General features: G+C 45.4%; 1 protein-coding gene across 6 annotated transcripts in view; it reads right to left on the reverse strand.

The window, feature by feature from the left end:
• Positions 1-1,542: 1,542 nt before the first annotated feature.
• Positions 1,543-15,049, reverse strand: part of ADORA2A (adenosine A2a receptor) — a 33,878-nt gene continuing 20,371 nt past the window's right edge. For all 6 annotated transcript variants that reach the window (XM_026075193.1, XM_026075192.1, XM_026075188.1 and 3 more), the window contains one exon: positions 1,543-7,771. In XM_026075193.1, the coding sequence (XP_025930978.1) occupies positions 6,811-7,771 (961 nt within the window). In that variant the 3' untranslated portion in view covers positions 1,543-6,810. The remainder of the gene's footprint in view (positions 7,772-15,049) is intronic.

Consider the following 15,049-nt stretch of genomic DNA (forward strand, 5'->3'; position numbering starts at 1 on the left):
TCAGGAATTTACTTGAGGAACCAGAGAGGTAGATTCCTCCCAAGATCACTCAGAGCCGACAGGAGTCTCTCTCCCTCCCTCTTTCCTATGAAAATATGCTCTGAAGTCCAAAGTACCTCAAAAGATATTCAGACCTTTTAATTCCCCCAAACATCTCCTTCAGACTCATGATGGCTAAGAGCACTGCAGGATAGCACAGGGGTCCCTATTTGGGGGCAGAAGTGGGGAGGAAGATCCTGCTGATTTAAATGCTGTGAAAAGTTTTAGCCATTCATGTTATTCACCCCTTAGCAGGGAGAATGTCATCTCCCACTGCCCCATCCTACTTCACCATTTAGAAATGTCACCAGTTTCCCAGCATGGCAGTAAATATTACACTATTGAGTTACAGTATCCTCAGGCAGATCTCAGTCTACAGCAAAAGCCCTGCAAAGTCTGGTTTCTCTGGATGACTAAGCCAAGGTGTGGATCTCTTGAGGTGAGATTTCCAGATCAGGCCAATTGTGTTGTTAAACTGGGAGCTCTCTTTGTTCTTTCCAGTACTGGGCTTTCTTCCTGGGGCCAGGCAGGGCCATTGTTCCCGAGTACTCCTGCGGACTCCCATTGTTCCCCCAGCTCCTGGCCTTTGATGCTGTGGAACAAAACGCACAGTGTTTGTGAAAGGAGGGAAAAATAAAAAGCTTTTCAATTACACAGTTGGTTGAACAGTTCAGGCACAGCTGGCCACAGAGCACCAGGGTGCCAGCCCCTCACCACCAACTGGGGCCTCCAGCCCCGCTGCAACGCACACTGGAGAGGGAATGGCCAGCAGCTAAGGGTTATCTGGAGAACTTTCACTTCCTCATCCCTTCCCAGTTCAAAACACTCCTGGACTATACAGACTTGTGCTAACCTCGCCCCACACACATTTAGTAGCTGCCAGCTGGAAATGATTCCCGCTGCATGCTGTCAGCACTGCTCAGAATTGGCCCGAAAGGCACCACAGCAGTATCTTGATGCACTGCCTCCATTCCAAACAGATTTGGCTGACTTCAGGCTGGAGTAGCTGAGGTTGAGGGGCACTGGCAGAACAGGACAGAGGGCTGAAATAGTGATGATGTTACAGGGAGCTCTGAGGGGCACCAACAGGGCTGTGTGGAGGGAGAGCCAGCGGGCTGGGATGCTYGTCACAGCAGGCAAGGTTGTGTAGCTGTCCGGGTATCTCCTCCAGGCCTTGCTATGTAACTCTGTTCCTGACGCCACAAGCCTTTGGGCAATTACAGTGCTCTGCCCTGTGTTCAGTACTCAACTGTTAACGTTATCTTCTCTTATTGCTAAGATGACAGATCRCAGGATGTCAGAGATGTGAGGGGGCTTCTAGTATGTCTGGGCCTGTCACCTCAGTCCATGTTAATATCCACAGCGAAAGAACAGGCAGCGCCAGGAACAGAGCCCTCTGGAAGGATTAGCCTATGGAAAAAGCTAATAAAATAATAAGACACTTGCACAAAAAATGGCCAGCCAGCTAGATCTTCCAGCCCTGGGACAAAGGCACTCACACTCTCTTTTATAAATATATTTTATTATTTTAATGCTTATTAAGAAATGTAACCAAGACAGACTCAGCAGCACCAGCGGCTCCTCACTGCCCAGCAGTCTGATGACTTCACAGCTATGAAAACTTCACAGATTCAAAAAAACAAAAAACAAAAACAAAACAAAAAAACTTTGGTCAACGCACTTTAAATACATTTGCATGCACAGATTCTCCCGCCCCTTCCCTCCCCTCCCACTGGTAACTGACAGAGGGAAACAACAACTACTTTCATAAAACATTTAAATTAAAAGACTAAGTGTTTTATGGTGACAGCACGTGCAGCAGGGTGTTCATAGTGTCTTGGCTCACAGACGGCTGAGAGACGACCACTCCACAGAGCAGAGGAAAGGAACACCAGCTCCTTAGATGGGGAGGAGGGAAAGCAAAAGACGTTCACAGATCAACAGGTTCCAGTCTTGATTTCTACACATCCTTGTGTGAACAGTCCCAGCAAACAAAAAAAGATAGGGAATTACACAGAACAGACATCACCCCAAATTTGGGGATTCCCAGTCTGTCTGGTTCAGTTCACTACTCACACAAATGAGGAACTGGTATGATTTTAGTTATTCTTGATGTGTTTTACTGTAAAGAAGGCCAAAAGTTCAGGGCTAGAAAAAGCTCCCTGGTCTGACTCAGTGCAGTTTGATGCCCAAAACAAAAGTGGGGAGAGAGCTGACTATTTGGCAGCTAAACTTAACAAAACACCACTAGAGAGTCTCCAGTTTTAATCCATCACAGCACTGTTACAGCAAGTTCATCCTTCCCACAAAACATGGCTGGATTGGTTTATTTTTTAGAGAGGACTCATGTTCACAAAGCAGAAGGGCTTTTGCTACACCTGGATATACTCATGAAATGAGACAAAGCATCTGGCAAGGAGATAATTGAGAAGAATCCTCTCTTTCTCAGTCACATAGAAGCCACATGAAAACAACCTTCTGCATACACCAGGGCAAGGTTTCCTCTAGGCAGTGACCCTAGAAAAGCCACAACACTCCGTGTACATCTCTTCCAGAGTCCTTTCTCAGCGAGTCACACTTCAGTTTCATGCCAGCCCCACTCCCCTGAGACTATCTGTGCAATCCCAAAACCTCCCCAGCACACTCCCGCTCTCCTGAAATCCTCCCAAACACCTACCCTACAAATCCTCCTTCCTTGCTGAAATTTGTCATCTAACCCTAGCACTTCAGCCTGCTCCCACACCTCAGAGACTTTCTTACATCCTCCAGTATCCCCTAGAGCCTCTTTTCAAAGAATGATCAAAAGGTTCAAACTACTCCATATAACTCCCAAGTCCATCTGCACCGTAAGTTTGCTATCACCAGCTGGAATCAGTGGCAAACCCTTTCTGTCTACAGTAACCCCAACTGTCCCAACGTGCCCATTTGCTAGCATCCTCTGTCAAACCAATGTCAGCCTTACTACATCTCTTTCTCCTCTCACTTAGCTCTGAGCAAGAGTTAGAGTTCAGTCTTGCACACAGCTTTGAAATACTGCTGATCTAAAAGAAACTCTGCAGGACATAGCTGAAGTGCATTTATTTGCACACGCAAATAAATTGCCCTATTGAGGAGAGGGCCCTAAGAAGAACACTTGATAAAATTAATCCTGGCAGCTGATCAGAACTTTACTTTCTCCAAAACCCTATAAAGCAAAAAAAACCTGGAGCATATGAGTCTGCAGGGAATAGTGAAATTCCTAGAATTCCCTCACTCAAAATAAGGCACCACATCTCTCTGTGGGTCTCGAACCATTTTTAGTAAGACGCTCCAGTTCAATGAAATCAGTCTCTTCTTACCCAGCTCTTACTCTCTGGCCTGTATCTTGGTTCCCAAAGAGGTCTTGTCCAGCCTCTCCTGATGGTCACCTCATTTTTACCTTTGTCTTGGTACCATCTTTGTTTATCCAGAACAGCTACATTTCATCAACTAAACATTCTCTAGCTGGAAGAAAAATTGGGATATGAGTGGGGAGGTTAGGAAGAATTATTTAATTTTCACGTTTTAATGATCCCTGTCCTATGCAGTTTGGAAGATAGGTATTTTTCTCAAGAGTGGAGAGCGCTAAGAGGAGGAGAAGGGAAGCAAACACTTCATTCATGGGACCCTAAAGCCTCTTTTTCAAAAAAGGAATGAAGTCTCAAAATCATAATCCTTAGAAAACAGGATACAAGAAGTCCAAAATTCTGCCCAAAAATCTCATGCTCCCCACAACAATCGCTTCGGAAACACTTTCTGAAGGTCCATCTCAGACATAAGTTTGTCAGAAGGCACACAACATACGGTGCAGTTGTCCATCCCTTCCTTCCTGTGACTACAGACTTCTAATTCCATATAAACCCACTTACACCCACTACACTCCCTCCTACACACATCCCACAGGCCCTTCGCACATCCTTTTCATTTCGAATCTGAATCACTAATATTGAAAGGGACTGGACAGACTTGGGGGCACTTCAAACAGCCACAGAAAAACTAATTTCAAGACATCTGGGAACTCAGTAATCTTATATGGCAATCCAGCTGGGTAGAAAAGTTTTCCAGAGGAATTATCCCAAGTGTGTCACATCAACACAGATCAGTTCTTTCTTGCGGCAACGAAGCAAGAAGCTGCCACAATTGAGTGTGAAGCAGCTCAGGAAACAATAGAAAGCAACCAACCCGCATCAGCTGTTGGAAGTCTGATGCAATGTAGCATAAAACATCCTTTTACATGTCAACTAAAGCTCAATAAGAGACACTTCTGCACTTGTGTGTGTTCCAGCACACGAGCGATGCTGGTATTTTCCCACACTTCCTTCCCTGCTCTGCTTCTTTGTGGACCTCATTGTTATTGACATGAATACCGGATGTGATCTTGTGCTATTCATAGAAACATTTCAGCTTCCAGCTGAGGCCCGATGAGATCAGACCCCCATTTTCCTGACTGAAATCTGCTGCTGTTACAGGAGGTCAGAGGAGAGATCCCTCAAACAACCTACAGATATATTCCATCAAGAAAGATCAAGAGCAACAAGATCCCAAGTCACCTTACAGAAGAACTACCTACGACGTCAGTTACAGGGAAATGGCTTAGTGTGTGTTAATGGTGCTGGAGTGATAATCCACTCCTCTGACGTTAGACTACGTAGAAGAGTCATGCCAAGAAAGCAGCAATTCAATTAAACTGTGAAGTCTATTGTTCTATGTTCTTACGTTCTTGCCTGTCTTTCTGCTAAAGACTGTGGGGCTGACCACATCCTTTTATCCATCTCAAAATAAGTTCTGTGCTAGCCTGGGGTCGTTTCATACTTAAACGCGCTTAGCAGTTATAAACCACTTCCCATCTTCATCCAGGGGGACTGGCAAAAATAAAATTCTTTTCATTTTAATAGTTTGCAATATTTAAAATAAATGTGGAAGGAGAACACACAAACCTAATCTTCTGCTATTCCTGAAATATTAAAACCCAGTTCCCCTCTCCTTTCTGAAAATGACTGATTTGAGTTCTGAAATGTTCAGCAGGCAGACACCAGGAAGATTCAGAGTTGAGGGCTGATACCTCTGATTTTTTAAGCTAGGAAGAATCTCCAGATATCTGGAACTACCAGACTTTGAGCTTTCCAGTAGGATCATTACTGCCTGTCTCCAGTCCCAGAAGGGTGGTGGTGTTGGACATGATACTGGAATATTTGTCTAGAAAACAAAGACTGAACAGTCTTAAGGTAGAATACAAGCTGGTGTGGCTCTCTGCTGTCCTTGAGCTACCAGGCTTCGTAAATGACAGAGCAAAATATCACCCAAACTGCTGTAAGACTTCTCTACAACAAACCACATCAGCACATGCCCTTACTGCAGCACAGATTTGCAGATTTCTCTTACATGGACAGACTAATGTGGTTTCTAAGTAGATTGCCACTAGTACTGATGCCTTCCAGCTCTCCAAAGTAGGAGCATTTTCTAACTAGACACTGACCCAGCTCTGCTGGACATCAAAAGGCCTCTGCACTGCAGGGACACATGGGGCTCCACAGTAAAGCACATCAGGAATCAACCGAAATCACAGAGATTTCATCAAATCACAGAGATTTCATCAAACAGCTCCCTGGAATTCCAAAAGGAAGTGTTGGGTATGTGTGTGTGTTCTGCCCACCCCCTAGAGAAAAAAAGAAAAAACTACAACTTTTTGGGTGAGGATGAACACGACTAAAATAAGAAAGATGACCATGGCTCACACACACTTAGGGCCATGGAAAGAGTTAGCATTCTAGGTGCACAGGAGGACAAGCCAGAGAGAGAGGAAAAAAGCAGAACCCGTCAGTGCCCACCAGTCTGTAGACACTTCGCACACCTGCTGGCTCTCCACAACACCTCAGGGCATTGCTGGATCACCTCTGGGAACAGACCAGAACCTGGTCTGCTCCTCTACAGCCTGCAGCACCAAGCCCTGCTAACAGCCTTTTGGCTAAGGGAACTCCATACTTGAGTCTCCGTTTTCATTATTTGCTAGACAAAGTGGAGGGCTACGAGGTTATATTTGTCTTGTGCATCTGGAACATTGAGCACTCAGGGAATGGATATGAGTTCTTGCCCAGCTTTTATAACTTAACATTAAGTAATCTAATCAAGACAGGAAAAAACATCTGAGGAACCTGTTACAGTATAAGTTTAAAAACACAAACCGAAAACAAAATGCCATGGTTGAAGGTATTCAAAGTTCCCATCAGGTAAATTCCTTCCTTCTCTGAGAAGCTGTTGGCATCCTCCCCGACCAACAGATGTTGCTATCCCCCTTCAGTTTGTTGCAGGGCCAAAGTACTAAAAGGCCCCTCCCTGTTGCTCTTTGCAATTAAATGAATACTTCCAGCCATGCTTTTATTTCTCTCGGTAGAGACAGCAAAACCGACGTACAACCATGGACACACAGTACAGCATAATGTCACAACACGCCCTGCATCAACGGAGTTCTCCCAGTGCTGAACTTGGAATGCCATCCCTGACCTTGGCACTGCTCCTGGTGACAGGTCTTTGATGGGTAATGTGTCCCTTCCTCTAGTCCATTTTAATGGTCTCTTGGCTTTATCTCCAGTCTAGTATTTAGGATCTTCCCAACAGTCCTGGGTAGGGACACCTTTCTCCACAGCAATCTTAATACAAACCTCTCCCCCCGACCCCCAACGTCCCTTTCTGCCACAGCAGAGGCCACCAATGGAAAAAAAGTAATTCTACCAGGAAGACTTTTTGAAAGAGTCATCAGGAAACATCAGCTGCTGCAAAGGCTGTGCTTTCTAGATCCGAGTAAGAGACATGGGCATCAATTAGCTCTTCACTATGAAGCTCCCTGTTCACGCATGCATCTGAGAGAATCCCATTTTTGCAGGAATGTGGGAGATGCCCATTTGTCTCCATGTCCAGAGCATTTCCATTCTGGTGCCATTCCAAGCCTGCTTTGCATTTGTTCAAGTCCTGCTTTTCAGGATCCCTGTGGATCTCTCCATTGGTGTATACCTCTAATGCATACTCACCGATTCGTATGCTAGCATTCTCCCCATCCCCACCATGCGTGGAAGTCCTAGAGCTGGCTGTTCCTGCCTTGAACTGCTCCTTCCGGCCCAGGATATGCTGGCTGATGATTTTACGGAAGGTGTGACGGAACTCCCTGATCCGGTAGGCATAAATCAGAGGATTTACAACTGAGTTGGCATGAGACAGGATAATGGCCAAATACATCAGCCAGAGGGGAGCACGGGCACAGTTTGGGCAAAAAAGGGTGAAACAGTTAATAATATGCAGTGGAAGCCAGCAGATTGCAAACAACCCAACAATGATGGCTAAAGACTTGGCCGCATGGACTTCCTTTTGCAAAGTGGAGCGTGAGCGTTCCCCATGTACCATCTTGTTCTCCATCTGCTTGAGCTGTCGTCGGGCAGCCATGAAGATTTTCAAGTAGATACCAAACATAAGGAGGAGAGGCAACAACACACAGGCAAAGAAGTTGTAGTAGACCATGTATTCCATGGTGACCACAGCCTCAAAGAGACACGCCACCATACTGTTGCTGCAGTTGATGGGAGAGGACTTATTGGTACCCTGCTCTTCAATTTGCGAGCGTTTGTGCCACCCAAGCATTGGTGTCAGGCCGATGATGAAAGATAATACCCAGCAGATCGCAATGATACCTTTGGCTCGAGAGCCAGTCACCAAGCCATTGTACCTATAAAGCAGAGAAGACCAGAATTACAACAGTATTACTGAATAAGCCTCTGACACCTAAGCAATTTCCCAAAGGTCCAACCTCCCAGAAGGCAGAAGASAGCAAGAAAGGCTCCTTCTTCTTCAGATGAGCCTTTGAACAGCTGTGCAGAACTCACCCAGCCCAGCCGAGCACAGCAAGGACTYGATAGTGATGTTGCATGCAACCTACTTCCCTCCCCTCTCCCTTGGGCAAAGTGCAGATGACAGAAAAGCAGGTAAATGAGTACAGTTTTCATCTGTGTTGCCTCCCTCCATCTTCTCACTTGCTCGTATGCATGAATCCTGGATAACTGACAGCCTGCTCTGACCTTGGGCAGTGGATAAGAACACCCCAAAACAACACTCAAAATGTAGCTCTGGTGTTGAAGGCTGAGGCAGCTCCTCCATTCTCCAAGATAGCAGCCCTGTGCCACAGCATTGCTAGGTCTGTCTCACAATAAAACTGTGAGCCAAATAGTACTAAGGAACTCAGAGATAAAGTGCCGTCAGCCCGCTGTCTGAGTTTGGATGGGCTCCAGGGAAAGTCTATTGCAGAGGCCAGGCTGGCATTTCCTCGCACAGCACCTTGCACTGTTCCACAACGGCACTTTCAAGAAGTTCAGTACCACCAAGCTTCCCTTGGCCAGCAAAGTGCACCAGCCCAGCCCAGCCCAGCTGACCCCATGTCTTTCTCAGGAAGGAGGAATTAAGCTGAGGACAGAGCTCTGGCTACAGGTGTGCTGTGGGCTGCACTGCACACACAAAAGGAGACCTCAGTGGTGAAGGTATTGATATGCCCAGCTCAAACCAGTGCTCCTAGTAATAAATCCTCCCAAATATTTTGAAAGAGACAATAAGCAACATGGTAAAAACCTGACAGTGCAGCCAAGGACCTTTGTTTGCTTGAAATATCAGCCAGTTCCCAAGGCCTCACAGGTTACTGCRAGTGCTGAGCTGACTCCACCAGTTCTACTTTCAGAAAATGTAAATCAGGGCAGCAGTTTAACATTTCAATGCAATTTCCTTTCCTTGGTAACACTTAGCATGGAAAGTAGATGGCTGTATTCCCACACTGTCCAGCATGGGTCCCACACTGTACTTGACCCCATGTGTCTGATCGGACAACGGTAGCTTTGGGCTCCCAGTGTTTACCCGGTGTTCCTTCTCCCTTTGTCTACATCTTGAATTCTTTCAGCAAACATTGAAGGGGAAAAAAAAAAAAAAAAAGGCCCAACAAGCTATGGAAATTTCTCCCCCTCTCAACAAAGTATTTAATCTCACAGGCTTATGCTCCTATCCTAATGCAAGTTCAAGATAGGGGAGGAGAGATGCTGCTTTCTCCAGGCACAGAACTGAACGGAGATCCTACACATGCTTTAAATCCCAGCTGGATGGGCCTTGAAAGGAAACCGGCTCTACACAAGAACTGGCAGGCCTGAGTCTCCCCTCCTGAACTGCATTTTAAAATCAGAAAAGAGGGAGTCAGGGGAGCCAACCACACAGTTCCCAGAACCCAAAATGCACTGAAATCCYCTTTCTGCAAATTGAGGGAGGAATTCAGCTGGTTCTGGGAGATAAAATGTTTTTCCCAGCAAGTGGTGGATCCTGCTGAAAGCCCTGGGAGGTGGGATGAGGACACTGCGTGAAGGGTAGAAGGGGAGCTGCTTACATTCAGACCTCATCAACACAGCAAAACAGCATCTGCACTTTGAAAAGTACACCGAGGGAGCAAGAGTGGCCGAAGGCACTTGAAGCTTGAAAAACCCCCTGAAGCCCTGGAACTGGCTACATCTTTGTCAGAGGAATTTTGAAATTGTACAGCTGTTATCCCACGACTAGAGATGTTCCTTCCCTTCTGCTAAAAATATATTCATTACTGCTCCAGGCAAACACCCCCCGCTTCTCCCTCCCTCTTACCCTCTGGGGATTCCCATGCAACAAAACTTTACAAGGCTTTGGAACAGCACTGAACCCAAGCAGTCTCCTGCTTTCCCAATGCAGTGTATTTTGCTGGCAGAGGTAATTACCAACATATTCGTGTGTGCATTTCCATAATGCCTTGCTCAAGATTGCCAAGGGCTAAGGGTGAAAATTCACAGCATCTTGTGATATCATGTGTGGCATTACATTCATGTTGGCCAGGCACCTATTCAGAAATGTCCATTCACTTGGGAGAGCTTCATTTCTAGGACCCACATGAGACACTGGCTGACTTGGCTGAGGCAGGCTTACTGTCCAGATGGACTTTCCTGGATTTATTCTTTCTTTCCGCTTAGAAATTTCACCAGGCTGGCACTGAAGGTTTTGTGCACCTGTCTAGGCATATTTTGAGGCTCACAGCAGCCATGTCAAAGCTACAGTCTGTATACCCAACGCTATACAGCTCTACACCATCAGTTCAGGGCTTCTAGGAAGCATTACATTTACTGTGAGGAGGTGGCACCTACGCAGGAGAGACAGCCTGCTGAAAAGAGCTGGTCACGCCTACAGCCTATGTTCTGCATAGTTGGCAGGTGACTTTGTCGTGTGTCTGAGGTGTCCAGACAGCACTGGATTGCCTGTGCACAAGCAGTTCTTATGCTTCCTGGAAATACTGGACTTGCTACACAAATAATGACTTTTACTCATGAAAACCCAGACACAAATAAAGAACATTAGTGCAGAGCACAGACACACACAAGCTGGGGTTGGGTGAGGGGACGTGGGTGCCTGACTCCTCCAGAAAACCAAACCCAGTTTTGCAAGCGCATAAAAAAGTGGATGTTTTCCCCAAAATAATTTTTTCAGCATCTTGAGAGCAGATAACAACAGGACCCAGGAACCCTGCCTGCCTTGCTGCTCTTCCAACCATCAGACTGGCACCCTGCCCCTGGGAGAACAGCCACCCTTGGTGAATGCACAGCTCATCTGTGCTGTCTACAGTGGTTTGGCTGAGGACATGACTCTTCTGGATCCTTGGCCTATGCTCTGTGTCATCAAGGTAATGATCCTGCAGAAGATGAAGTACCTCACCAGTCTGATTTGTAAGCTATGAAGCTGGGTGGAAGGCAGAGCTGGTATGAGAACCACAGGGTCCTCGGGTAGAAGTTGAAATCCTTCTGTACACTGCATGATCTGTAGCTGACCTAACATCCTCACAGTATCCAACCATCCAAGCTACTTGTCTTCCAAACCCACCTCTGGTTGACAGCACTGGACATCTTGGCCAGAAGGCTCTGCCATGCTCAGAGCATGGAACAGCCACACCTTGACTGCATCACACCAGAAAGCATGTGCTCTCTGTTGAGGGCACTAGGCTTTCATTCGCATTTCAGCAGTGCTCAGTGGTTTTTAACAGCTCACTATGAAACACTGTTCACTGAACACATCCTCCCAACAGCCCATGACTCAGAGAGCTGCAGTTGCAGAGGGCAGGACAGAAGGAGCATATTGTATCCCTATTACATGTATCTGGAAATGAGAGACACTGACAATCCCAGATCATTCAGGAAATCTTGTAACAGAGGCAGAAACCAAGCCCAGACCTTCTCATGCAACATCTGAACAACCCTTTCCCAAAATTCTCAATCAAGAAACTTTCTCCCCTTTTATCAGGGGCTAACAGACACTAGTGCTTGACTAAGCTGTGGAGGCAGGGTAGGGTGGGATCCCACAGATGGACACGTATCTCTATATGGCAGACGTAATGACAGCAGGCAGGGACTGTTCCTTTGTGCACTGCAAGATCCACTGTACATACTATGTGCTAAATGGACCGACCATCTTCCAGACTGAAATCATGTAGCAGCAGGTTCCACTGGGACCAGTGAAGCCACAGACAACTAGCAGTGCTTTCAAAGTCAGACCCATGGTTGTTCAAAGGAGGAAGCATATTATTCTCCTTTCATATTAGGCTGAATCTGCTCATAATATATTTGAGACAAAAATGAGCACATGTAGGTAATGTTTGTCCTAAGGTCAAAAGGTTTATGGCAAGCAGGGAAAGAAAGCAATACAGATATGTCTCAAAGTACCAATAAAACATACTTTGTTCAAGGTTGTCATACATCTCCTCCATTCTTCCCAACCCAGACTCCGAGAAGCAAGTTGTGTCCAGCTCCCGCCCAGGCTCTGGCAAAAAAGCAACCCAATGCCAACTCAGAGCTGCAATTCTAATCACTGTCAGATGGATGAATCTAGCTCCAAGCTCCAAACATCAGGGAGCTGCATCTTAGTAATGCTTTCCCGGAGGAGCATCCCAATACCTTGGGCAGTCAATCGTCTCCCAAGCAACTTTCGTCAGAGGAAAAGATCTGCACTTCAGCAAGTTAATGTAGTTGGCACCATATGACAAGCACAAGGATTCATTCTGCAGGTGAACACCTGAAGCCAGCATGTGGAGCCAGAGGTAACCTGAGAAAACTTTTCCATTTGGCTGCAGGAAGAAAAACTTCTCTCTTTCCAGTGCATCCAAGCTACCTGTCCTTCACCATGGGAATACTTTTACCACAAATGCATGCACAAGAACTCGCGGCTGGGCAATATGCCCTCAGAGCATTTGTTGGCACCAAAGAGCCTGGAAAGTGGCAATTTTTCTTGGCCCATGACTTCATCCTGGAGCTCAGACTGCCAGCCAGTTTTATTTAGAACACCCAGGGGGTTTATATCAGTGAGCGCAGGATTTCAGGCACCTGCCATGTTAGAGAGAGAGTTTGCTTTCAATCCTAGACTGAACAATGGCTGAGGCTCACTTCCTCGGGAACGCTCTTTTGCCACTTTCAGTGTTACAATTGTACAAAGCCTGGTAGAATGTGTTGCCAATCCCAAAACTCCAAAAGGTCTTGCAAACTTTGGAAAGTTTATCAAATTCTGCACAATGTTATAATCATTTAAAAGGCAGAACCCATAAGACATTCCAAAGCAAAATGTATCAAAAAATTAATTTTATGTATTTTTAAGTTTTACCTATATGTGCCTTTTCTCATTGCAGTTTTGGGGGGATGGTCTTGTATGCACAGAAAAATTGTTCCAAAGGTAACTAATTATGTACTGAGGTTTTCAAAAAGAAACAGTATCAGAAATCTCATTCTTCAGCCTCTTTAATACTTATAATTTATTTGTGTGGGAATACACATCCACATATGCAACCATCCACACAGATGGTTACTTCTCTTAGGACAAATCAGACATGAAACCATTAAAAAGAAAGAGAAGAAGAAAAAAATAGGTTTAGGTCCCTTTGGGTTTTTCTAGGATACATGAAGGAGGTCTGATTTTTTTTTTCATATTATTTTTTAAGAGACTATCTAATGACTATTAGGAATGCCTTAGGTGTTTCCTTTCTTGTCCTCTGAGGAGGAGAGAAGAGGCTTTCCCAGATATTAAAGAATGGGGTGAAAACATAGCATCTTTAGTGGTGGAACTTTCCTTCCAATGGTTTGACACATTTTTGAGGCAACCAGATACTAAAAAAAATGAGGAGGTGAACAGTCTGAACCATATCACATTTCTCTTTGGCTAATCAGCTTTCACCTTCTCAGCATGTCTGAGATCATAAATCTTATGTTTATTCATCCATAAATTCTTCTAGGGAAAACAGAGTTGACAAGTTCTTCGGTCCTACTGTAAAACGACATCCCCCGGTAGGGGACGGGGGGGGGGAACCCATGGTTCTACCTGTGAGTTTCTGCGTCCAATCAACTCTACCGTTTCTGGAGTGGAAGAGGGTATGTTTTGTTTTTTCAAAAACAAAATAGTGAAACAAGCACAATACCCAACACTGGTGAACTCAGATTTTTCTAAAAGACTCTTTACTTTGACTCATTCCAGGAAATTAAACTCTCAAGACAATATAGCTACAGTGATACCAAAAAACGGGCAGAAATCCAAATTTTTAAAATCCTTTTCCTTGCAAGTCATCCTCTAACAATGTGAATGCTTAAACTGTCAGGAAAAGTTTTCAGAGCTAACTCATAAGCGATGAATTAAAGACATTAGACATTTTCAAAATCATTTCAGAGGCAAGCCCGAGGGCTACTCTACATATGTTTCTTTGTACCATTTATCATTATGTTGGTTTATAAAACTGAAAACATCTGATCTGTAGAACTGTAGAAAGGTGGAGACAGTCCAATTTAGAGGTACTAATATTGACAGAGGTTTTTTTTCTGCAGTGGAATGGAATGGTTACCCCTTACAACTACATCAAAAGTAGAGGCTGTAACACTTAGGGCTATAGGTTTGGAAACCGACAATTAAGAGCAATGTTACAGAAGCACAGGCTTGCCGACACAAGCCTTCATGAAAGACTGTGCTGCAGTGGTCCATATGGAAAGGTAATCTCCCCAGCTCTAGGGAGAAGAGTGTTCTCTATTTTTGAATGTGAGATTTGTGCTAATCAACAAAAGTGCTGGATGACCAAAATATTCGCAAGAGACAAAACTGAGTTGCAGAGATCAGCACAAGTGATTCAAGCTCAGCAGGAGTGAGAATGTCCAAAACCTCAAACTTGAGAGCAAGAGAATCAGAAATTTGTTCCACTTTTGCAGCCACATTTTGTATGCAGCAGAACAGGAAGCAAGTCTCTCCATTCATGAGAGCTCACTGCATCCTCCTAACAACGGGACAGGACGGAAGAAGACTCCTATGCTCTGCCAGCATTGGCCTCTCCCAGGGCTTCCTCAGCATCTTAAAAGCTTGCGGAATGACTCGGGAAGCATTGTCACACAGCATTTAAACCAAGTCCACAACACACAATGCCGCACTGCATCCACAGTCAGATAAATTCCATCCTGACAACGTGCTTCTGGAAGACTGAACTGTGTAGCAGCCCTGTGCATGTGGCAAAACTTCCCCTTGACCCACATCAGCCTCCCTGTTTGCACACAGAGTAGCAGCTAGTTACAAGCAGCTTTCAAGCTCTATTATTCAAATCTTCTTTTCTTCCTCTGAACTCCAGACTAGAGACCACAGAAAAAACACCTTCTGGGCTGGAGTGGGGACAAGCCTCTGCCTTGATCTAATACATGCTTTGTTCCAGAGTCAGTGCCTAAGTTAGTCCAAATCCTCCTAGGCTTGATCTTTAAAGCATGCTGCTTCTCCTCCCTCTCACCTTTAACGGACCCCCAAGAAAGATGCCCATTCCCTCTCTCCACAACCCAGTTCCTACAGTGGCCGGGCAGAGTCCCCCATTCTTCCCAACAGGAAGGAGACCAGCTGTGCTCAGCCCCTTTCTTCCCTCCTTTGCATATAGCCGTGGCTCAGCTTTCCCACAGCAATC

This window comes from Apteryx rowi, unplaced genomic scaffold, assembly GCF_003343035.1.
Source record: "Apteryx rowi isolate R43461 unplaced genomic scaffold, aptRow1 scaffold_40, whole genome shotgun sequence".
Lineage (NCBI taxonomy): Eukaryota > Metazoa > Chordata > Aves > Apterygiformes > Apterygidae > Apteryx > Apteryx rowi.